General features: G+C 46.2%; 1 protein-coding gene across 1 annotated transcript in view; it reads right to left on the reverse strand.

Moving 5' to 3' along the window:
• Positions 1-26,058, reverse strand: part of LOC107115419 (LIM domain only protein 7-like) — a 66,822-nt gene that overhangs the window by 16,119 nt on the left and 24,645 nt on the right. The window contains exon 4 of the mRNA XM_015417120.1: positions 17,106-17,212. Within this exon, the coding sequence (XP_015272606.1) occupies positions 17,106-17,212 (107 nt within the window). The remainder of the gene's footprint in view (positions 1-17,105; positions 17,213-26,058) is intronic.

The following is a 26,058-nucleotide window of genomic DNA, read 5'->3' on the forward strand; positions in this document are numbered from 1 at the left end:
CACGGCACTTTCCACCACCACTGAGAACTGGCTTCTGTTTCCCGCTCAAGACTTGTACAGCAGGGCACTCTCTTGGGTCTTGCATTTTCGTGCTGAGGATGCGGTGCCTCGGTGTGTGTGTGTGATCAGTGCTCTCTACACTGGGAAGCGCAAAGGATACTGAAGCGAACAGAGTCACCTGTGCATCGGCTACACGGCAGGAGTGGAAGGAGAACTGGGAACAGGACAGGTAAGCTCATCTTGACCCATCTCACCTCAGAGAATACTACAGTCCGAGAGAGCAAATCAGGGCAAGAAAGGGTGTGAATAAAACGCTTCAGGAAATGCGACGCGAAGCAGCAGCGAGTCAAGTCATGGATCAAGCCCGACAAGAAATCTTTTAGAGGCGCCAGTGATCGGGCATATCAATTTTCATGCAACTTCCTTCCAGTCTGCCTGGCTCTCTTGTAGTACTCCTGTTATCTAAGAAGAAGAGGGCACGAGGCAAAACACCCCTGCCATTCATTCCACAGGCCCCAAGTTCAGAAGACGTTGCGGTCTTAGTTAACGTCACCCCACAAATGAGAAACTGACCAAGGGACCAGTTCTTGCTTTTAAAACCGTGAAAGAACTTGAGAGTAAAAATATGCTTGCTTTTAAAACCGTGAAAGAACTTGACGGTAAAAATATGTCAGGATCAGTGTCCCCTGTAAGCTGAGTTAGTGTGAGCTAGCTCACAGTTTTTTAGACTCTGGCTCACACATTTTTGTCTTAGCTCAGGAAGGGATGGCTCCAGAGCAAACTAATTTATGCAGTAGCCAAATTACTCACTCACAACTTTAATGCCAGTCGCTCACAAAGTACAATTTTTGCTCACAAGACTCCACAGTTCAGAGGGAACATAGGTCAGGATGCTTACCTATACGGCAGCGCTGAAATATGAGATTTGGATACTGCTTTGTTTGCAATTGAATTTTGCTATGGGGCATCTAGCTTCCCGCAGCCTATCATAAATGATAAGAATTTCCTTCGGAGCAAACGCACGCACTGGGAACATCTTGGACCTTCAAATCAGTTGCACTGGTATGGGGTACCTGCCTGGTCTCAAGGTGTGACAATATGTGTATGGCAGGTTTTAAAACAATCCTTCCTAAATGCCTAATAATCCCATGTATCTTTTCTGTACTTCAGGAAGATCAGTGATGCGCATCATCATCTGGAACCAAGGGAAGGGAGCTTAAGACACATGACGCTGCCTTCTACTGGACCAGACCCGGGGTCCATCAAGGTCAGTATTGTCTACTCAGACGGGCAGCGGCTCTCCAGGGTGTCTCAGGCAGGGCCACTTTATGACTTTCAAGGGCCACAGACCCCCTCCCACCATAAGAATATCAACATTAAAAATTATTTTTGATATAACTTTTACTACTTCAACATTTCATTTATTTTTCTGTTTCAGGCAAAAATGTAATAGAGTTTAGCTAGAGGGCCATCTGAAAGCAACGCTGATTCTGTGACCTTAAGGCAGATCACGAGAGGGTGGACAGGGAGGGTTGCGTCAGTGCTTAGTTCTCGTGGCCCTTTCTCACACGCCCAGGGAAATGCTCGTCTCCACTTTGGGGTCAGGAAGCAATTGTTCTCCAGGCCAGTTTGGCCAGGGATCCTGGAGCCCCCCCCTCTTCTGGGCATGGAGCAGGGGTCACTGGGGTTGGGGGGGAGAGGTATTTGTGAATTTCCTGCATTGTGCAGGGGGGTTGGACTGGATGACCTTGGAGGTCCTTTCCAACTCTATGATTCTATGATTCGTGGGCCCTAAAATTTCACTTTTTCCCTCTGATGTGAGAAAATAATTAAAACATTTTCTTTGACCCTAGAAGTTCATTTCTTTCATTTTGATTTTAAAAGAAACCAGAACATTTTCGTGGGCCCCTAAAAGTTTCATGGGCCATAGGCACTGTGGCTAATGGATGAGCCGAGCCTTGGTCTCAGGCTGAGGTCCTTCACATCACCTACAGCCCTGGTCCTTTTAGCTGGAGACTGCCAGGGACTGAACCTGGGGCCTTCTGCATGCCAAGCAGATGCTCTACCACCGAGCCATGGGATCCTCCCCAAGACTTTCTGGACAATGCATAGTTACACAGCGATGGCCATCAACACACTATTTTATACTAAAAGTCAACCGGCCAGTACATTTTCTTCAATCTGTCCAGCTAACTATCATCCAGATCATACCACATGACATGGTGTCTATGGTTAAGCCCCAAACAATGAACACATTTACTCCAGCTCTTCAGCCAGGGACAACGACATCCAGGATTTGTACCAAGCATTCTTAAAACTATAGCACTAACATGGGCCGACTCAGAAAGCTAAGCAAGGCAAGAGGGACACGCCAGGATCACCTTCAGTGGGACAGACCCGGTCAAGGCAGAAACAGAGATGTTCCTGGTAACCACCAATAACTCCTTTCTAAATTATCTCCCAATCCTACCAACAAGGGTTTATATCATCTCATGGAAGGTCACCCTTTGCTCTCATAGGCTCGTGGATGGGAGAGGAAAAGGGACTCTTGTGCTCACTTGTAGAGTGCCGTAGCAGGTACTCATTTGCATATTAAGCGACACATCCCTAATGTAGCCAATCCTCCAAGAGCTTACAGTAGCTCCTGTAAAAAGAGCTCTGTAAGCTCTTGGAGGATTGGCTACATTAGGGGTGTGTGGCCTAATATGCAAAGGGGTACCTGCTACAAAAAGAGCCCTAGGAAATCCATGTGCTGGCCCCTGAAATTAGCCAACGCTGTCTTGTTTTCTACTCAAGCAATATCATCACACCATGCCAGTCACACCATCACGATGCGTTCACTATGATCCACCAATGCCCTTTTGCCATTTACACTGGCCAAGTTGGTCCCTCTCCACACAAAGGAAAGTATACGGACACAAACCAAGACACAAAAAATGGAAACACTCAGGAATCATTCGGACTTCTCCAGATATTAGGTAACAGGGGATTTCGGCCGAAAACAAAGTTTAAAACGGGAGATTCCTAAACTCGAGGTGCTGAATTCGTGTGCAGTTTTGACAGCATTCGTTTGGGTCTCAACTCCAGAGCACCTAATTCGTACACCAATTGTTTTTTCAACCAGCTGGATGTCAACAGACAGCAGCTCTTAATGCATCTGACAAAGGAGGCTCTACCCATGAAAGCTTATGCCACAATAATGGTGCTAGCCTTAAAGGTGTTCTCTGGGGGGGGGGAGGGGGGGGGGATGGAAACCTGCATTCCGATGCGATGGAATGTTCCCACGAGTTAATGTATCAAATTGTTTACCTGGACAACCCATTGACAGCAATGCTGCAGCAAGATTGGAATGCCCAAGTCCTTTTAAATCAAGAAGCATAAATAACTAGGAGGAGGGTAACACCCAAGACCTACAGTCCTGCATAGTTTCCCATGGCTCCAGTAAAAATCAAATCTCATAACACCTCAATTAAAAGTTTTAGCACACTATGCATCGGAACAGTAGAAAAGCATTCTGCGATCACAGGCAAGTCGATCTGACAGTGCTAAACTTTCATTTGTTAAAGAAACATCAGTGTGTAAAAGTGGAAAGTACAGGGGCACTCTGGGCCTAGAAATCAGTGTGAATCCACCGCTCCAAATTTATGTCCCCAAGCTTCTTGTTAAACAGGAGAAAAGAAAGGGGAGGACGAGAACGTGTTGTCGATAAGTCAATGGAACATGACCATCTTTCTTTCAAAAGCCCCAAAGCAACGAAAATGTAAGAGTGGATGTTATATAAAGTGAAAATTAATGTGGTTACGACACACTCAAGTTGTCAGCAATGGACAACTATTTCAAGAAATGTGTGCATATTATTGTGTACCTACTCAACTTCAGGGGGCCCTGACCTAAACAGCCAAGGCTAGTCCAATCTCATTAGATCTCGGAAGCTAAGCCGGGTTGGCCCTGGCTAGTATTCGGATGGGAGACCACCAAGGAATATCAGGGTAATGACACAGAGGCAGGCAATGGCAAACCACCACTGCTGTCTCTTGCCTTTAACATTCTATGGGGTCACCATAAGTCATAAGAACATAAGAAGAGCCCTGCTGGATCAGACCAACAGTCCATCTAGTCCAGCATCCTCTCTCAGCCAGGGGCCAACCAGTTCCTCTGGACAGCCAACAGGGCATAGAGGCCGAGGCCTTCCCCTGCGGTTGCCTCCTGGCCTTGGGATTCTGAGGATTAGTGCCTTTGAATGTGGCGGTTCCCCTCAGTCACCGTGGCTAGTAGCCATTGATAGTCAGCGGGGACTTGATGATGGCACGCAGACACACAACTTCACGGGAGGAAGACGGCTCCTTCTCAACCGTCTGCTGTGTGATTTTAAATGTTACACCCTGATAATTTGCTTTATTATTTGGCAGGTTAAAAATAATCTTTTTTTAATCTCTGATTATTGTATACCTGAATACATTTGCCTGGCTAAAATAATCTTGCCCACGTATCGAGTTACATGAAGCACAGTACCCAGACTGTTGAGGTTAATTCTCAAAGATTGTGGGTACAGGCCAAGACAAGCTTATCAGAGTCAAAGTTATTAAGGAAAGCGCGCACACACACACCCATCCCTGCAATTTGCAAAACACCAAAGGATTTCAAGGAAGGGGCATGTTGGTTGATATGCAGATGCAAGTTTCCACACCCCTATGAATAAATATAAGAATGGCCTGGGTGAACAAAGTAAGAGGTGTGATTATATGCCTGTGATTCTATGGCAGAGCATCTGCTTTTCTTGCAGAAGGTTCCAGGTTCAATCTCCATTTATAAAAAAAATAAAAAAAATCAGGTACTAGGCAATGTTCCCTCTTATTCTTTTGTAACAAACCTTGTAAAAAATGTATGCGAGGGCATATACTAAAGATTACTCAGCAACCTCTACGTAACAGTGATAAAGCTTTCATTTTTTTAAGGTGAAGTAATTCCTGCATCAGGTTTTTTAAAAGTAATCTTCCCGAAGGGGCCAGAGTTCACTGCAAAATGTCAAAGCTACAACTGGGACTGCACCCTTTACAAACACACGAGGAAGTCCCTGACGGGAAGTCTGTACACAAACCATACTCCGCACCCACACTGGTATTTGTCCTACTTTTAGAATGGAAAAGCTAAGTCTGCTAGGTATCTTTTTGAGGGAAACCACCATCAAGACATGAGCACTATCGTGACATGGCTGCCACCATTCAAGTAGGGTCGCCAGCTCTGGGTTGGGAAACACACTGAGATTTGGGGGGTGGAGCCTGGGGAAGGTTTGGGGAGGGGAGGGGCCTCAGCATGGTACAGTGCCACAGAGTCCACCCTCCAAAGCAGCCATTTTCTCCAGGGGAACTGATCTCAATAGCCTGGAGATTATAATAATAGCCAGAGATTTCCAGAGGCCACCAGCAGGTTATTAACCCTAAATTCAAGGTACTTTAACTGTGTTCTTCTAGAGATCACAACGAAACACACAAGCCCAGCTGGGCCATTATCCTTTTCTCCTGAGAAGCACAGCTGGATTTTAACTAGTAGCTCATGACCGGAAGAGGGGGTGGCTGCTGTCTATATAAGGGCAGATCCACACCTTTGTGCCCACCATTCTACCCCCATGATTCTCAGCAATGGCATCAACAGTTTATGGCTGCGGTCACACACACTAAATAACACACTTTCAATCCACTTTCCAACTGGGAAACGTTTTTCACGGTCAGAGTGGTTCAAAGGTGGAATCAGCTGCCTCGGGAGGTGGTTAGCTCCCCTTCACTGACAGCTTTCAAGAAAAGGCTGAACGAATATTTGTCAGGGATGCTTTAGGCTGGTCCTGCATTGGGCAGGGGGTTGGACTAGATGGCCTGTATCGCCCCTTCCAACTGTATGATTCTATGGATCCTGCCAGTTCACACAGTTGGAAAGTGCACTGAAAGTGGATTGAAGGTGCATTATTCAGTGTGTGTGATCACAGCTTGTTAGCTGGCACGCCAAGCAAAATGGCTTCTGCACAGGAAGAAGAAATTTGTCCTTCAGGAAAAGCTGCCCTCTGAGTGGATTTAAGTGGTATTAAGGGAAAACACTCACTACCAGAGAACAGCAACATTATCAGTTTACAGCAATGTGCAATAGGGACAGAACTGTTCAGACCCAGGACAAATGCATAGGTCCACCTGAAAGTCAAACATTGCATGCTTGCCAGTGTGCCTAAATGTGTGCATGAGTTCTAACTGTTTTAAATTAAGCCACCAACACATACAGGGATTCATAAGAACATAAGAATATAAGAGACGCCAATGTTGGATCAGGCCAAAGGCCCATCTAGACCAACACTCTGTGTCGCACAGTGGCCAAAAATACCAGGTGCCATCAGGAGGTCCACCAGTGGGGCCAGGACATTAGAAGTCCTCCCACTGTTCCAGTGATTCCAGTGATCCAACAGAATTGACATGACATGCATGGGTATGCAAGGGTAAACAGCTGAAGGACAGAAGCATTCCACTAAAGTGAATGTCCCAAAGAGTAACTTTCCTGGATTCCAATGTTTACTTCCTCAGACTTCGCCTTTGCTATGATTTAACCATTCCGTTCCACCTCGTTTGATTTTTTTCGCGCAGTTGTGTAAACATTTAAGGATTTCATAAGATACTTATGATTACAGAAACTAGAATGTGTTGGGATTTAATCTCTAGCCACACACAGGAGGGGAGAAGATGAGGAAGTTATCAACCCAGCTGCCTGCTCATTTTTAAATCATGGGGCACATTCTTGGGCGTTACAATGCTTCGAGTATAATCATATTTCCTTTCGCATACGTGATGCCCTACCCAGATTTACCACTGAATATGAACTTCGGCCAGGAACTAAATTAGCCCTATTCAAGTATGCTGCTCGCATGCCAAACATCAGCTGCCTCCCCACCCCCCACCCCGGCACAACCTGCCCGCCTCGATTTGGGCCACTTCATGCAACGAGACGGAAGCCTATCCTAAACCACAGCCCTTCCGGGTGCATACTCCCGTAGAAAAAAAATGGATCTACATATACAAAATTAGTCCAGGAGAAGAGGACAGTCCAACCTTTGCCAGAAGCAATATTAATTTGTTTCTACCTGTGAAGTGCACCATACATTAAGAGCTTGTTATTCCATACTTAACCTTAATTGGGGACAGAATACCCTCCACTTATTGCTGCCCCCCTCCATGTCGGTCACCCAAGGCGACAAAAGCAACTGTGAAAAATTAACTATGGAAAAAGTCAGACCTACAACAAATTTCAGTACCTGTTCATGTAAACAAATCCACATAAGCCACAGGTGTCAATCATAAGGCCCGGGGGCCAGAACCGGCCCGTCCGGGGCTCTTATGCGGCCCCGCGAGCAAAGATGCAAGGGAGGGAGTGCTGGGAGGGTGGGAGTAGGCAGAGCCAGTCTATTGTGGATTCAGTACAGCCGAACAACTTCATCTGCATTAGTCAAGCATCGTGGGAGCGTCTGTCCAGTGCTACACTGCTGCCTCTCCGGTCTGCCTATGTGACTTCTCCTCTGCACCCCCCTCCCAACCCATGGGGCCTTGCAGTGAGGATACACCAATTTGGAGCTTACCAGCTGCTGTCCTTTATACAATTTCTATCTCCGGTATCTGGCATTTCATTTTATGGCACACACGGCCCAGCCCGACACACTATGTCACATCTGGCCCTCATAACAAATGAGTTCGACACATCTGATATACACAATTCATACCATGCATGTCACTATCATGCCCAAAATCTCAGAAAACATTCCAGAACCACACAAAACGGGGGCTCAGATCTAAATGACTAACCCAGTAAAGTGTACAGTGCCAGTGAGTTATAATGCTTGTTAAGCCTTATTATAAATCGTCTTTCATAAGATGGTTACTGACAAGTGATGGTACGATGGATGTCCGTTTCAATCTTCAAAGGTCTCGATAACTTTCAAGGACACCGTCATTCGGTTCTCCAACGGAGCCTGCCAGCGCTTGATATCCGTTTCCCACAAAGCTTCTTCAAGGCAGAATAGAATGAAGTCCTGTGTATCCATCTCAAGCCATATCACACAGAACAGTCAACCATAATACTCCAAAAATACTCATAAGGCAATTTCTTCCAGGCAGACAATTCAAATCTTTCAGTATACAGAGTGGTGCATGTTACCTTTACATATTGAAAGATTTGAATTGCATGCCTGTAAGAAATTGCCTTATGAGTATTTTTGGAGTATCATGGTTGACCGTTCTGTGTGATATGAACGATGGTGTCCTTAAAGAATAACAAAATTTGTGGCAGGGTATGAGCTTTGGGGAGCTGCGGTGGCTCAAGTGGTTAAGACGCTGAACTGCAGGCTGTGGAAGGTCAGTAGTTCAGCAGTTCGAGACCCGGGTTGCCGCATGACAGAGTGAGCTCCCGTCTCTAGTTCCAGCTCCTGCCAACCTAGCAGTTCGAAAGCAAGAAATTGCAAGTAGATAAATAGGGACCACTTCGGTGGGAAGGTAACAGCGTTCCGTGCGCCTTGGTGTTTAGTCATGCCGGCCACATGACCACGGAAACGTCTTCGGACAGCGCTGGCTCTTCGGCTTTGAAACGGAGATGAGCACCGCAACCGTAGAGTCGGATTTGACTGGCTTTCGAGCAAGGGAAGATGAAGAAGTGAGCTGTGACTCACCAAAGCCCATGCCCTGCCACAAATGTTGTCGGCCTTTAAGGTGCTATTGGACTCTTGGTCTTTTCTGTGGCGAGAGTTAGGGTGAACCTTTCTTCTTGATAAGCTAGGACTCCGTGAGGAAGCCATATTTTCTTCACAGGGGGAACACATAAACTTTAACTCCCACATTAAGCTTAAAGTAGCGTGGCCTGGGAAAAGCTTTACCACACAGCTCTCACTATACACATTGACCAAAAGATTACTCAGGAACACTGGGAGGAGGGAAAGCCAGAGAACATGCAATGGATGCTTGGACTAAAATGTAACATTCAGAGGCCACATACTATTATCTGTCAAGCCAAGTCTTTGCCCAAGGTTATAATTACCCTACTGTTCCCTGTGGCTAGGAATAGATGCGGTGTTTTGAGAGCCAGTTTGGTGTAGTGGTTAAGTGTGCGGACTCTAATCTGGGAGAACCGGGTTTGATTCCCCCACTCCTCCACTTGCACCTGCTGGTGTGACCTTGGGTCAGTCACAAGCTCTGGCACAGCTGTCCTTGAAAAAGAGCAATTTGTGTCAGAGTTCTCTCAGCCCCACCCCCCTCTCAGGGTGTCTGCTGTGGGGAGGGGAAGGGAAAGGAGTTTGTAAGCCGCTCTGAGACTCTAAGTGAAGGGCGGGGTATAAATCCAATCTCCTCTTCCTCTTCCTCTTCTTCTTCTTCTTCTGACGAGATTCCACTATGGCACCCTACCTCCGAGGCCCAACTGTACACGCTTTTGTTTAGATCCCTAGACTTGTCCTACGTAATTAGTTAAAACTTACCCCCAACAGAGTCACTATGAAGAAAAACCTAAAACGTGCTAAAAGGACTATTATGGCTTCCCAGACATTCTCCCCTCCCCTTCTCCCTCAAGCCAACAAATTGGCTAACTCCCATTTGACACCATATAAGAGAAGTGGATATTTAATTGGATATAGACTGAGGCGTATGTTAATTAAATCCCCCCCCCCCCCCCCTTTCTAATTTGCCAGGACTACTTTTTTCATTTGGAGGACTATTTTCTCCTCTGATTCACTGGGAAGACTCATTCCCTAATCCCCTCAGGGGGCTGAATCTAAACCCCTGCCCTCAATCACAAAGACTTGAAAGAAGAGATACTTTGCAATTAACAAATACCAACATTACTTCCAACTGGACCTAGTTTCCCTGCATTTTTCTCAAAACCCAGAAGACATCACATGCCCACCAGGTAGATATGGAAAGTGAAAAGCCTTGCCAAGATTCAGGTAGGAGCGTAATACCGTTCAGATAACTGTACAGTGATATTACTGGAACGTAAAACCTATGTTTGTCGGCCTCCCCCCTACGACAAGTGATGGATTAGATCTTTAAAGCATCTGAAATTCAATTCCGAAATTGTTAAAAGAGGTGGCTTTAAGACTACCCACACGTGTGGGCGAGTTATTTTCCCTTCCCCCGCCACCCACAGAAGTATAGTTCTGAGCCTCAAGAGTACAGGAATAAGTAATTGAAAGGAACACATGCGGTATGCACACACTTACATAAGCAAGCACACTGTAGGAAGAAATATTCACAACTTTATGTCATGCTGTGGGAAGGACACCGTTGCGTAACCCACAAGATATGACACTTTGTTCAATGTACCCACACAAGCAGGACAAATACCGAAGACACTTAAAGGTGGATTTCTACAGAAAGAAAACAATGCAGATATAGTACTTTTCCATGCAAGAAGAGTTCGCCTTTTTTACACAGAAAGTCTTTTGAAAACAGTTTAATGCCGAACTCAGGGACAGAAATATTTACCAAGGTTCCAATTAAGAGACATAACCAGTTCTTAAAGTAAAAAAACCCCAAACTTTAATCGCGGGAAAAATTACAACACGCTGAAACGTTCTGTTTAAGCTCTACCCAAGATTCTGCAAGTATTTTTAGCAGGAGTTTCGCATTTCACCCTGTAATAATCTCAGTCCTATGACCTCAAGACACACTTACTTCCCCACAGAAGCTAAGATTTATGCTCAGCCTCCCTATGCTGAAAACATGTCCATGAAAGCTCTCCCTCTCCCCCACACACACAGGCGCACACTTCTTTGGAGGATGATTAACTTATGCTCAAAATCCAGGTGGTTCTCTCTACCGATTAATACATGCATTCTCCAAGCTGCAGTGTTTACAGTCTCTGTGCCGGAGAGGCAATAATTAGGAGCAGTTCTCAAGCTCCCCTTTGGGGATTTTTCAGGCCTATCTTACCTGCCTACTATCTGGAGAACAGAAAACTATCCCCCAGCTCTGTAGTGTGTCTGCCAACGAGGATCCTGTATGCTGCATCTGCTTGCTAGAGTCAAGACACTTAGAACCTGAACAAACTGACTCCAGACACTACTGACAGTTTGCTAAATACGTACAAGCTAGTTAAAACCATAAGCAAGAGCCTGAGGAAACAGCAGCCCAGATACACAAGTCCAGTGCGCTCTAGCATGTTTTAAAAAAAATGTTTCAAAAACAATATTGGGAAAGTGTATTGACCGCGCAAGCTGAAAACGACTAGAGAGAATGTGTAGAGGGTTCGATTCTGTTTACTCGCAGAAGCTCCAGTTGCTACATGGAATTCCCACAAGTATTAATGATTTGAGTAATGAGTGCCCAAAGGTGAATGCTATTCCGCAACAGATGGGTGTACCGTAAGAGTAATTGTGCCACATTAAACAAGGAGCATCCTGTGGATGATGGATCGCATCCACAAAGGGAATAGGTCCACCAGGAACTTGCTATGTGCTTGGCACTACTGAAGCAAAAACACGATCGCTGCTCCCATTAATTAATTTTATTGTGGCTTTTACAAGAGAACTTTGTGGCCTAAAAAAGGGAATTGTCTAATATCTTTTTTTTAAATTGCCTTCTTTAAAATAATGCCATAATAGGCTACCTTGTTTATTTTTAAAAACATATTCCAAAGCAGGGGGGAGAAGCAATATTTAAATGCATTACATGTAGAAAAATAATTTGAGGTGTTCTTTTTTTTCAAAAATAAATTCCCATGTGATAGACAGAGTTGCCAACTCCAGGTTGGGAAATACCTGGAGATTTTGGGGGTGTTGCCTGAGGAGGAGGAGGAGGAGGAAGAAGAAGAGATTGGATTTATACCCCGCCCTTCACTTGGAGTCTCAGAGCAGCTTACAAACTCCTTTCCCTCCCCCTCCCCACAACAGACACCCTGTGAGGTGGGTGGGGCTGAGAGAACTCTGACACAAACTGCTCTTTCAGGAACAGCTGTGCCAGAGCTTGTGACTGACCCAAGGTCACACCAGCAGGTGCAAGTGGAGGAGTGGGGAATCAAACCCGGTTCTCCCAGATTAGAGTCCGCACACTTAACCACTACACCAAACTGGCTCTCAAGGAGGACAAGGTTTGGGTAGGGATTGGACTTCAATGGGGTATAATTCCATAGAGTCCATTTTCTCCAGGTGAATTGATTTATGTTGCCTGGAGATCACTTGTAATCCCAGGAGATCTCCAGCTAGCACCTTGTTGGCAACTGTATGTGATAAAATATTTAGAAAACTTCAATTATCTCTGTACCAGTTAAAAGAATGGAATTAATACTACAGAGACTTGGTGTTTGGAATAAGTCTTTCTTTCTATTTGCGAGGATCTACCAGACACAAAACATAAGATTCCTGTAGAAACAGGAGAAAAATAATTCATTTGTTTCAGGGCACTGCTGGTTGGAAGCGGCAAACTACCACCATGACCTTTCTACTCCAAGGACCTTAAAAGATATTGAGGCAACTCTCTGAACCAGCCAGAGTTTCAGCATTCATCTCATCAATAGTCACCAACACCTGAACATACCTGCTGGCCTTTTCGAGTGGCAGTTCAGGCTGGAGAGAAAAAGGGTTGAGCAACACGTGCCCTGAAACTCTGCTTTTGGTTTCAGTTTTTCTCACGTTATAGTGATTGCAGCTCAAGACAAGACCACGCAACTTCTAATCACTCCAAACTAACTCCAGAAGTAAACTGCTATTGTTAGACAGTTGTGCTTTGCTACTGTATTCCTGCGGCGTGATAAATGTCCTTGAACGGCCTGCTGTAGAGCTAGTATGGGGATGTTGTTATAGTGGCACGTAGCTTCCTATTTTTAAACTCTTGGTATCAATCTCCACCCTAAAAGAATGGGGCAGGCAAATAAAAAAATGACAACACGCCTCACGGAACGAGACCGTCGCTCTTCTATATATTCCCATTTAAAGGATGAACACTGACGAAGGCACTTTCGTTATACAGAATGGCAACAAAGCCAACGTCTTTGCACCAGGATTCACAGCAGCTGGAGACAGAGAGCATGAAATAATTCATGGTATTGCTTAAGATTAAAAACTCATGTGATGGACTCGTCCAGGCCCTGATCCACTTACCTTTGCCTCCCTACCCCCACCCCAACATTCATTTCTCTTTAAGGTTCCCATTTGCCTGCTTAGATGGGTGACCTACAACCAATCGCAGCCCTTGCTTGCCAACGTTCAGCTGATCTATGGTCAGAAACTGGGGCCACGGGGGGGGGGGGGGGGAGGGTTGATCGTCCTGGGAAGAAAAATTAAGAAGAAGAAAAGGCTTTGTCTAGTTACAGGAAGTTCTAACCATAGAGTTCCTGACAGTTCCTAGAGCTACCCAGAAGGGATAAGAGCCGCTCTTGCAACCCGTCATTTTTGTGTAGCTCTAGGAATTGCCAAGAACTCTGTGGTCAAAACTTCCAGTAAGTAGCCACGGTCTTGTTTTTCTTTCTCCAGGGACACTGCCCCACGAACCTCCTGCCAGCTGTCAGGTACTGCCTGACATCCTATTTCCCGTCCCCACTAGGGTTGGCAGGTCTTCCCTGGCCGCCGGTGAGGGATGGAGGGGCAGGATTGCCAGATCAAGGTTGGGAAACTCCTGGAGGTTTGGGGATGGAGCCTGGGGAGGACAGGGACCTCAGTGGGGCACCATGCCATAGAGTCCACCCTCCAAAGCAACCATTGTCTCCAGGGGAACTGATCTCTGTAAGTCTGGAGATGAGCTGTACTTCCAGGGGATCTCCAGGTCCCACCTGGAGGCTGGCATCCCTGTTTCCCCACCTCCAACACACCGCCCTTCCGACTCTCAGACAGCTCATTAACTAACAGGGCAGTGATGAGAACCGTGAACTAAAAAACTGGGACATCCAGGTTCTGATCCCCACACTGCCATGGAGGTCACTGGAAATACTGGGTCAGTGATGAACTCTTGGCCCAGCCTACCCCACAGGGCTGTTGTGTAACCCATATGGATAAGGGAGAACCAGGTACACTTCTCTAAGCTCCTTCGAACAAGGCTGGGATTAAAATGTATTAAGCTAAGAGAGCTAAAACGCACATTCCTTCTCATGTCCAAAGCAATACAGGGAAGCTAGAGGACAGGCCGATCACTGTTAGTACCCCCCTTTGCGCGGCTCTAATGGCAGAGCTACCCCTCTTCTCCCTCCCTTAAATGCTTCTAGGGCTGCCAGCCTCCGAGTGGGATCTGGGGATACCCCAGAACTGCAGCTCACCTCCAGGCTACAGAGAGCAGCTACCCTGGAGGAAAACGGCTGCTTCGGAGGGCACCGTACCCCACTGAGGTCCCTGTCCTCTCCAAGCTCCACCCCCAAACCCCCAGGAGTTTTCCAACCTGGAGATGGGAACTCTACCCCCTCCCATTGGCCCGGGGGATCTGGCAACCCTAAATGCTTTGCATCAGGGAGGAAAAGAAATTGGGGGGAGGTATTCCAGAATATCAATGAAGAGACGGAGCACAGCCTTCCACTGTCTCCCTCAGCTTAAGACAGTGCAACTAGAAAGCCCTGCACAGCTCAGGTAGGAAAATGTGTGTGTGTGGGGGGGGAGCAGAACCTTTTTATGTCCTGAAGTGGGGAGGCCAGTTCTCCAGTGCTTAAAGAGGGTCCAGAAGGGCCCGGGGCTCTGTCCCGTTCTCTGCAATGCGGACTGTGCCCCTTCCCCATGGGAAGGGTTCAGGGCTGCACAGGGTATGCCTAGGCAAATTCCTTCGCATCTCAAGAGAGAAGGTGACCCCCCTGCTCGGCCTCAAGGGTGGAGATGAAGAAGAAGAAGAAGAAGAAGAGATTGGATTTATACCCCGCCCTTCACTACCCGAAGGTGTCTCAGAGCGGCTTACAAACTCCTTTTTCCTTCCCCTCCCCACAACAGACACCCTGTGGGGTAGGTGGGGCTGAGAGAGCTCTTGACAGAAACGGCTCTTTTTCAAGGACAGCTCTTATCAGAACTATGGCTTGCCCAAGGTCATCCAGCCAGGTGCAAGTGGAGGAGTGGGGAATCAAACCCGGTTCTCCCAGATTAGAGTCCGCGCACTTAACCACTACACCAAACTGGCTCTGTCAGGCTGCCGGTTGTTTATTTCCCCTTTTTCCATATGGGAAGAATGACAGCTCCTCATATTCCTGTACACGCATAACACATCAGCTACTTCGCTCAGTCGCTTGGAGGTGAGTCTGACATGCCTCCGGTAGGATGCCAGCCTCCAGGTGGGACCTGGGGTTCACCTGGAATTGCAGCTCAACTCCAGACTGCAGAGATCAGTCCCCCTGGAGAAAACAGATGCTTTGGGAGGTGGGCTCGGATGGCACTGTACCCCACTGAGGTCCCCTGTCCTCCCCAGGGTCCACCTCCAAATCTCCAGGAGTTTCCCAACCTGGATGCGGCAACTCTACCCCACATCCTCCGCTGGCGGCCAGAGGGGACCCAGCAAACCTAGCCCAAGGCCATCAGTGAGTGACGAGTGACAAAGCCCAGTTTTGACTAGTATTAGGTGCTCTAGAGGTTTGGCAATATTGATTTCACAACACTGTTTACCGTTCTTGGCAACACGCTCTCCCCCACTTGCGTACATATTACCCTTGCCCTTCTCAGATGAGCGGGAAGGTTCCAAAACTAAAAACGGTCTCCTTAACATTTCTGCCTTATCAATGAGCGCCCTCTCCGACTTTTCAACAACCACGTATGAGCTGTGACAGAGGGCATACGCGACAGCCCCAAGGAAACACTTCCTGCATGCCATATTTACCTTCGTTACACTTGTTAATGACAAAATTCTTGGCAACGTATTAAGGACTTTGTCTTGCTCTGTACTGAAGCTCATAAATGTCTTTACCAAATTTAAAAAAAAGGAGCAAGAGGCCTCTGGCTCATGGAAGGAAGTGAAATAGTGTGCAAGATCTAACACCTTTTTTAAAAAAATCTTCTCATGAAACCAGCTGTAATAGCAGCAATTAATAGCTGGAACACACTGTAGCTAGCTCAGCGTTCCATGAGAACCCTTTTTTTTAAAGGTTGTTTCTCATCCTAACGTCTCCCTTAATCAGTTTCAGCCTGGTGAGAAAAAGGATTATCCTCAGGAGCAGTGTTCCCTCTAAGCTGAGTTAGTGCGAGCTAGCTCACAGTTTTTTAGCCTCCGGCTCACACATTTTTGTCTTAGCTCAGGAAGGAGGACTCCACAGCAAACTAATGTATGCAGTAGCCAAATCGCTCACTCACAACTTTAATGCCAGTAGCTCAGAAAGTAGAATTTCTGCTCACAAGACTCCACAGCTTAGAGGGAGCACTGCTCAGGAGCATGCTGCTATTCACAATGTTGCATTAATACTCAGTAATTGCACAGTTCTGTAGAGTAACATTATTCATACAGAAAGTTCTGAAGTGTTCTGAAGTTCTGATTTCCAGCAGACTTTATGTCGGCCCTTTAAGACCGCCACCAACACTCGGTATGGTAGAGGGAAGTGAAGACGTAATCGTTTGCACCCAAGACCACCTAGGGAATTCACTGCTCAGTTCAGATACCGACCTGGGACTTCCTGGTTCAAAGTTCACAGTCGTGGCTACCTCTAAGCACCATGTCTCAAAAGCAATAAAAGTGGTGCATCTGTGAGAAAGAAGGGCATCTCTAGGTCCAACACTCTACGACTACAGATTTCACGATCCGAATGCTAGAGCAAAAAAGGTGCACGGATCCCACAGACTGAGAGCAGCCTCCTGTTAATCACAAGATTGCAGCAAAGGTCTCCAGTTTTGCTTCTGTCTTTTTTAAACGCTGGAACCTTCTACTTTACAGTTTTAAGCCATGCAACCATTAATTAGTATACAGTGGGCTCGGTGCACCTAAAACGTCAGCAAATACCTTGAAAGATTTTACTCAGGAAAAGCCTGCCCAGATTAGATCGTCTCCCCTTTAAAAGAAAAAGAAACACTCTCAAAACAGAAGGCACACATGAAATATGAAATTTATCTCTTACAAACAATCACGTATATGAATGGCAGCACCAAGAATAATTAAGAAAATATTCTAAAGGTTCGTGAAGCTAACTGATAAACGTTGAATACTTACTTGACAGTAACTCGGTTGGATAAATCCTGAAGGTCACCGGGATGAAAAAGCTGAGCTTCTTTTAATCCAAGCTTTTCACAGGCTTTCAAAAAAACATTTATATTATCCTGCAGGGGAAAAGAAAAAAGAAAAAGGAAAGGGATTGCTTTAAGGTTTAAGCAAACGTGGGTGAAAGGACTGCAAGCTGGCTCAGCACAAACTCCAAAGTTTCAAAGTCCAGGGTGCAGAGAGAGCAGCGAAAAGACCACTTGTCTTCTGGATCATCAACAGTAATATTTCGTACGGATCCCGTAGACTGAGCAAAGATCTCGGTGACTGACAGCAGGTAGAGAGCAAAAAATGCCCGGCCACTCGGCAGCGATCTCCACTTTGATGTCAGCTCTGCAAACAAACGCCCTCTTTTCCTTTCCTTTTTTTTTTTTTTTAAGTTTCACATGGCAAGCCTCACCTCTCGCATTTAAAAATAACTCTCCGGCGACTGACATTCACCCACCCAGAAATGGTTGGCAACGGGAGGACTAAGGAGGAGGGACTCTTGTTTCTATGATGACAGACTGGCTGTGGAATACGGCACCTGGAATCTGGCTTTGGTTTCTGCGCGAGCTAATGTGAGTCAGGGAGAAAGCAAAGGAAAACACGCAGGGCCAGAGAGAGAGAGAGAGAGAGAGAGAGAGCAGAAACGTATGGTTTTCATTGGGTAAACTAAAAAACACAGGTGTGGCTTTGGCACTGACAGTACACCTGCTAGGAGCCAGCTTGCTCAGTGGGTGGAGTGGGTGCAGAACGCCAAAGGAAGGGGAGTCTGCCGCTCTCCCGCCCCATTTTCTGCTGAACAGATCGTGTTGAAATGACTGTTCTGGTTATCGGTGTCTCGTCCCACGGAAACCGCGAGCAAAATGATTCCCCAGTATACATTCCAAGGCAATCCGATAGAAACAGCATACAAGACCAAACACATCATATGCTACAGTCCTGAACACTTTAACATGTGCTGTTCCAGTAATTTATGGCACCCACCAAAGTATAAGACCACTGACATATGGCAAGGAAGTGTCACAGAATTCGGGGGGGGGGGAATGATTTACTTCTGCTGCTTTTTATTAGCCATCCTTGGTCAAAGGTATACCACCATTTATAAACGTCTGAAGAAAACAGACTTTGCACGCTGACCCACAGTAGTGATGTTGCGGAACTATTAGTCAGGGTTGCCACCAATGCTCCCTCTAAGCTGTGGAGTCCGGTGAGCAAAAATTCTACTTTGTGAGCTACTGGCATTAAAGTTGTGAGCGAGCGATTTGGCTCCTGCATAAATTAGTTTGCTCTGGAGCCCTCCTTCCTGAGCCAAGACAAAAAAATGTGTGAACCGCAGGCTGAAAAACTCTGAGCTAGCGCACACTAACTCAGCTTAGAGGGAACACTGGCTTGTCACCTATTTGTAGTCTGAATGGCTTTTTTTGTGAGTTCCCTCTGCAAGTAAGGAACTTCCTTAGGGAAGGTGTTTTGCTCAGGCACACAAACTATGCCTAGCCAAAAAGGGGGTGGGGCCATTCCTTTAGTTTGATGAAAGGTGTCAAAGCAGCAGCAGAATTTCCTAAAAAATACCTTCACTGAAAAGATCCAAACTAGATGCAATGCAATGCAAAACAGTAAAATACCCAGTAACACCTTTAAGACTAACAAGCTTTATTGTAGCATAGGCTTTCAAGAAACACAGCTCTCTTAATCAGATGCATCTGACCAAGAGAGCTGTGTTTCTTGAAAGCTTATGCTACAATAAAGTTTGCTAGTCTTAAAGGTGCTACTGGGCATTTTAGTGTTTTGCAGCAGCAGACTAACACGGCTAACTCCTCTGGGTCTATAACACAATGCAAGAGAGCCATGATCAGATTCTCTCACCTTATCGTGTTCAATGAGCACGCAAACTGCCCCAACTGCTTAGAAGACTGGAGAAGAGGGTACTGCTGACTAAGGGCCAAAATACACGTGTCACGTGTTGGGGACATGGGTGCCCGACCCAGCACATTGTTACAGGCAGGATGGGTGTAACACACTTCGAAAGCACTGTCCGACTCTTACGCCCTTGCAGAGTCCAGAGAGAAGGGGGGAAGCACAAGACAAATGATTATTGTACTGTATCGACCCACACACTTTAAGGAGGAAACGTTAGTTATAAAAGCCCATGTTTTGAGCCTATGGAGGTAACCATTGTTTACATAAAACCAGCTTAAAATTCTTAGTGGCGTGTGTGTGTGTGTGTGTGTGTGTGTGTGTGTGTGTGTAAACAACACACAGGTATAGTGATTAAATTGGAAGTTAAAGGTGCTGGCTTCTTGTCAATTCCATCTGCGCAGCACTCTTCAAGTCCTTCAGATGTTTGCTTTCCTCATTGTTTAAACACACTGGGTGGGAGTCGTGTGTTCCCCTTACGTAACCGATCTGAATTCCGGAACGCACACCCCAATGACACCTTACGACTCAGCTGGGACCAAAAAAAAAAAAGCACCTCTAGTAGAAATAAAAGTTATGGCACATCTTTAACATTCAACAAGGGAGGTGTGGGGGGTAAAAAGAAGCGTCCAAACTATTCAGAACACTTTGTGTAAGGGGGGGGGGAGACACTCACAAACTTTTCTCCAAGCCAAAGTGAGACTCAGTTCTCCCATTACTTATTTTGGATCCTTTTCCTGCCTTCATCTACATGCTTGCCTTTCCAGTTCATGCACTATGCCAACTGAAGTTATGCAAGCAAAACCAGAATTCTGCTTGACGACTATGAATGGATTAGCATAAATGTATACAAAGAATCTACAAGCCCAAAGCTACCATTGTACATGCATCCGAGGGCTTTTATCATTTATTATGATTACTTCGAGCTGTATTAGGGGTATTAAGGGAATTAAACCAAAATCTGCTAACACTTAAACTTCACTAGCGTTTTAAAGGACTGCCGGTACCAGCAGCCACATAAGTATAACTGAAGGCAGGACTCACCCACCTTTTTCAGCCTGCGGGCACCTTTGGAATTTTTCAAGGTGGAGGAGATGCCAACCCAAAATGGACGCTGTTAAGAGGCGGAGTCAAACCCACTAATGGCTTCCACAAGAAGCAGAGCCAAACATTATTATCTCCCAGAAGAGGAAGGGAGGAAGAAAGAGAAAGGGGAATAGAAAAAACAGAACCCTGAAGGCAGGAGGGCCCACACACTGACTAAGGAAAGCTCGGGCACTCACCACCAGTCCGCCCGATTCTCCAGTGGCTGTGGATCTTATATCCAGATCACTCTTTCTGGCATAAGACTACTTGAGAAATAGTATTCAGCCCTTGACTGGCAAAGAACTTCTTCTGGATTAAAAAAAATACAGCTATCCATAGACCAGACTCAAACTTGCCTTTTGCGAGGAAGGAGACGCTCACAGGGTGGTGGCAGAGAAACTTCAGCATTTCCTAGATGACACATCTGCCCTTGACCCTTCGTCAGCAGGCTTCGAGGCCTTGTTAAAGCACAGAGACTACATAATTTGCTCCAGTCATTTGCTCTAGTGAATGATCTCCACTTAGACATAGACAAGGGCTGTGCCTCCCTTCTACTGCTATTAGATCTTTCATCGTCTTTCAGAACAGTGGCCTCCTCAATATTAGCCAAGTATTCAGAGCAGAAGATGGCATTAAAAAGAAGTATACTGGAGCCACTGAATCCTTGCTTGACAAGCATATGCCCTAGAGCAGGGGTGTCGAACTCATTTGTTATGAGGGCAGGATCTGACATAAATGAGACCTTGTTGGGCTGGGCCATGTGTGTCATAAAATATAATGCCAGGTAGCAGAGATATAAACTTTATAAAGGACACAAACACAAAGGTGTGGTTTTTTTACTTAAAATAAAAACATGCTTAAAACATTAGCACTCTTGCAATATTTTGTTTATTTAACAGTGTCTGGTAACCGACACCTCTTGCTCTGAATTATTGCATCAAAATGTCTGTGCTATTGCAATCTTGAGTATGCTGTTCAGGTGTTTTATCTGTAAGCTGCAAACCTACGATGACGCAGCAGCAGCGGAACTGGAAGAAGAAGCAGAAGACAGCCAGTTCCACTGCGGGCCTTGATAAAAGCCCTCCGGGGGCCTGGTTTGGCCCCCGGGCCGCATGTTTGACACCCCTGCCCTACAGTGTTATTATTTACATTAAAAATGTTAACCAACAAGATTTTTCCTGCCCCTGCCCCAGGGTTGTGCGTTCTGTACTGTTTTTCAATACTGGTGTGAAACCTTTGGAGGAGTCTGTCTATAGCTTTGGAGAAATGAGTCATCAATACACTCATGCTTTTTATCTACGCCCCCAGAGGCTGTTACCTCTGTTCCCAGCCAATGGCTGTCAGCCACGGTCATGTGACTGAGACCAAATTAAAGTTGAATCAAGACAAGACAGAAGTGATGCTGGTCGATAAGGCCACGGCCCTGGAGGGTATACTGGTTCTCCAATTTTAGTGGATTATAATTATCTTTGATTGTATTTAGTTATAGAATTTATACCCCACCTTTCTGCCCTCACCAGGGCCACCAAAGCAGCTAACAGATTAAAAACATACATAATGAAAACAATCTTTAAAAAAAGTAAAGCCAAACAAAAACACAGCATTCAAACAATTAAAACCAATTTAAAATACACATACAATCAATAAAATGCACACAGAAGAGGAGAGGAGAGGAGAGAGAGAGACTGGATTTATACCCCACCCTTCAGAGTCTCAGAGTGACTTACAATCTCCTTCCCTTCCTCTCCCTACAACAGACACCCCGTGAGGTACGTGGGGCTGAGAGAGCTCTTTTGAGGACTGTTCTTGAGAGAACAGCTCTGAGAGAACTTGTGACTGACCCAAAGTCACTCAGCAGCTGCATGTGGAGGAGCGGGGAATCAAACCTGGTTCTCCAGATCAGAGTCCGCCCTTCTTAACCACTACACCAAACATTAAAACGTAGAACAGAAAGGAGTAGAGTTGACAGATGTCAGGTATTGACCTGGACAGTCCGGTATTTTAACTGCCTGTCCAAGAGAAAAACTGGGGGGGAAACACACCAGACATCTAAATGTTTGGTATTTTTTTCAGTGTTTTCCCAGAACAGTCAATGAAAATACTTGACTGTAACCCAAGCTCTAAGGAGAAGGAAGTGCCAACACAGCGCCAAGCAGGAAGCAGCCACTGCTGCTGCCGCTTTGGTCTGGGGTGGGGCGCTCCTCCCAGGGCAAACAGTGTGCCCTGGGAGGAGGGGAGGCAGTGCTGAGCCTGGGCACAAAACAGTAGCTGCCACCGCTGCCTCCTGTCCCAACATGGATATCCCCGGCTAGCCCAACCTCATCAGATCTCGGAAACTAAGCAGGGTCAGCCTTGGTTAGTACTTGAATGGGAGATGATGACTATCTAGTCACACTGATCCATGGTGTAGGAACTACCGTACTGCACTCTACTTGGTGCAGCCCTTGCGATCAAAAGCATCAGGCTCATGCAGAATGTTGGGGCATTCCTCACTTAACATCTCCAGCAAACCACAATTCATAGTACAACAGTGTTTCAATCACTGCATTGATTGTCCATTTGTTTCCTTGTCCACTTCTAGGCGCTCAATATATAGGGGTTGTCGGGCACGGCCCAGCAACGGGCAGGAGATGGCAGAGGAGGGCACTTACAGCGGAGGCACTGATCTTTGTCGGGGTGTGATGATGTCACTTCCGGCGTGACCCGGAAGTGCCGGCATTACTCTAGCAGTTGCCCAGATTGATGTCAGCAGTTCCATGTCGCACCGGAAGTGATGTAACTGCGTGCCAATAAAGACCACTGCCCACCCTGTTTTGCTAGCCTACTTCTGCCCACCAACTGGATAAGTGGGAAACAATTACTGGGAGTTTGCCCACCACTAGAGAACACCTGATACGTTTACCTCTTTAAACCTCTTTACGGCCTAGGGCCCACGTATCTTCAGGACTGCCTCTTCACTCATCAGTTGAGTTCCATTATGAAGCTAGATTAGATCAGCTCAGGAAGGCAATTCCACCACACAGAAACCACCATGAAGAGAGCTCCAGTGCTGGCAGACGTGGGTCAGGAAGGCCTCCACGTTATTAGCATTTTGATAGCAATGCAAGACTGAATTACTTAGCTGGCCTTCAAGTATATTAAGGTTTTCCTGGTTTTTTTTAAAAAAAAGCTTTTATTTTTGAAAAGTTTTTCATAACATTTCATGCTTCATCATGTTAGATTACACGAATTTTTAGAGTTGAAAGTTTATATTTCCGTCTTAGTGCATTATAAAAACCACTATACATCCTTGTCAGTCCCTTTGACGATCTAACCATTCATATACCCTAAACCACCTTGACATTTTTGGTCTTTATCTTGTAATATTAGACTCAAATTGTCCATTTGTGCTAACTCCATGAGTTTAATAGATAAGTCCTCTTTTGTGGGTACTTTATCTGTCTTCCATTTTCTTGCCACTAAAAGTATATTAAGGTTTTCCTGTTGATTGATTTACGTTATATATCAGGTTCAATTGGCCTGTTTCGTTCTATGGTGATTTTGTAAGATCACTGCAACCTGCCTCGGTCCCAGGAATTAAGATCACAGGGAGGAGGCCCTCACGACTGCCCCATCAATCAAAGAAGGTCCTTGGGTAGGTCCATGAGAGACGGCCTTTTCAGCAGCAGCCCCACAATTATGGAACAACCGCCCCAGGGAGGTGCGCCTGGCCCCCCTCACTTTCAGCCTTTAGGAGGCAGCTGAAGATGGTTGTATTTAAGACTGCATTTGATTAATTTACTAGTAGTCCTCAATTATGATTTCAAATTCTGTTTTTTTAAAAAGTATCTGTTTTATGTATTTTGTCTATCTTGTAAAGCTGCCTTGAGCTGTGTATAGAAGGAAGGCAGTGAACAAAATGTTTTAAATAAATAAAAACGCCCTAAATAAAATAAAACCGTCAGCGGTTTTGCTTTTCATGCACACACTTCCTTCCAGTCATAAACTGGGCTGAGCCTGGGAGCTGGTGGGAGGGGCTGGGGGCAAGGGCACGGGGCAGTAAAGCCACAGAGTTTCTGACAATTCCTAGAGCTACCTACCCCATGTCACTTCCAGGTTTTCCCTGGAAGTGACACAGGGACACGACCAATGGCTTTTATTCCCCCCCCCACATCGCCACTTGGGGCATTGGTGGGCAACAGGGGGCAGGGGATGCCCTGCCTGAACTGGGAGGACGGGCAAGCCTCCCATGCCCAGAGCCTGGCCAACTGAGATTACACCCCTGCTTCTGATGTGGAATAAGAAAAGCTGCTGTTTTTGTCCTTCTGATTTTCCCAAGACCTTTGAGAGTATGAAGTAGAGTTGCCAAGTATTACCTTTCGCTGGAGTGGGGGACTCCCAGCTCTTTCCTGGAGCGCGCACGCCACAACCACGTCACCCAGAAGTGACGTGATCACACTGGGCATGCTAGGGGCGGGGCCATGACCATCCGAGGGAAAACCATAGTTTTCCCTCGGATGACCGTGGCCCCGCCCCCCCTCAGCATGCCCGGCGTGGTCGAGTCACTTCCGGGTGGCGTGGTCGCGTCACTTCCGGGTGACGTGCACGTCACATACTTTGGGGGTGGGGTTCCCTCCAAGGCCCGATCCACCGGGACCGGGGGGACTTGGCAAGCCTAGTATGAAGTTAGTTTATCACCAACGTCTCTGTGTCTGTGGATCGCTTACACCAGAGAACGTAACCCATTATATCTTATTTTGCCCGTTATATACTAACTCCAGGGTTAAATTTTTGGCAGGAATTCTATCTGCCAGAAACCCATATTCTGTAGACCAGAAGACTGTATCCCTGCTATCCGACCATAGGGGATTCTGCACTGGCTTTCCCCTCTGTTGTTATACCAAACCCACCCTGAAACAGAAATCCCCCTCTACACTGCATTCCACTTTCTTTGATCATCGGGTTTTATGGTACTTCCCACATAGATTTATGGCTGTTCAAGGGTGACTTTGCAGTCAGTATGGCGTTGCCACGGCGTATTTGAATATGGTTTTGAGCTGCACCTTTTCTGTTCCAGTGTGGGTTTGGTAAAACAATGGAGGGAAAAGCCAACGCAGGATCAGCCAAGGTCTGAGAGGGTATTGTTGAGGGCGGTTTCTTGAAAACGTAGTCTCTTAAGTTTTAACCTGTTTTAATTGCAAATTTTTATATTCTAGTTTTACGGTTTTATTTATCACTGTATTTTGTGGCATCTCAACTTGTAATGGCCTATGGGCAGGGCTATTTTTGGGCAGGAACGCACAGGAATGGAGTTCCAGCTGGCTCCCAAGTTGGCCACGCCTGGCAGGAACTCATTAGCATAATAGACCACACCCAACAGCAGAAAGTCATTAGGACTGGCTACATTAGGGGTGTGTGGCCTAACATGCGAAGGAGTTCCTGCTCCAAAAAAAGCCCTGGGTTTTGACAACAGACAACGTTAACAGAATAAGAAGCAAAAGGTGGGTGTGGCTGGATGACCACACTTCTGATAACATGGGGGTGTGGGCTAATACCATTGATCCCTGAATTGCTAATAAGCTGTGCTGTCAGGGGTGTGGCCTAATATGCTACTGAGTTCCTGCTGTTGGGTATGGCCTATTATGCTAATTAGTTCCTGCGGGGCTTTTTCTCAAAAAAAAGCCCTGCCTATGGTTATATAAAAGGTAAAGGTTCCCTTGCTCGAAAGCCAGTCGAATCCGACTCTAGGGTTGCAGTGCTCATCTCCGTTTCAAAGCCGAAGAGCCAGCGCTGTCCGAAGACGTTTCCGTGGTGATGTGGCCGGCATGACTAAACACCAAGGCGCACGGAACGCTGTTCCCTTCCCACCGAAGTGGTCCCTATTTATCTACTTGCAATTTCTTGCTTTCGAACCGCTAGGTTGGCAGGAGCTAGAACTAGC

The sequence above is a fragment of the Gekko japonicus genome, unplaced genomic scaffold (genome assembly GCF_001447785.1).
Source record: "Gekko japonicus isolate JY-2015 unplaced genomic scaffold, Gekko_japonicus_V1.1 scaffold902, whole genome shotgun sequence".
Classification (NCBI taxonomy): domain Eukaryota; kingdom Metazoa; phylum Chordata; class Lepidosauria; order Squamata; family Gekkonidae; genus Gekko; species Gekko japonicus.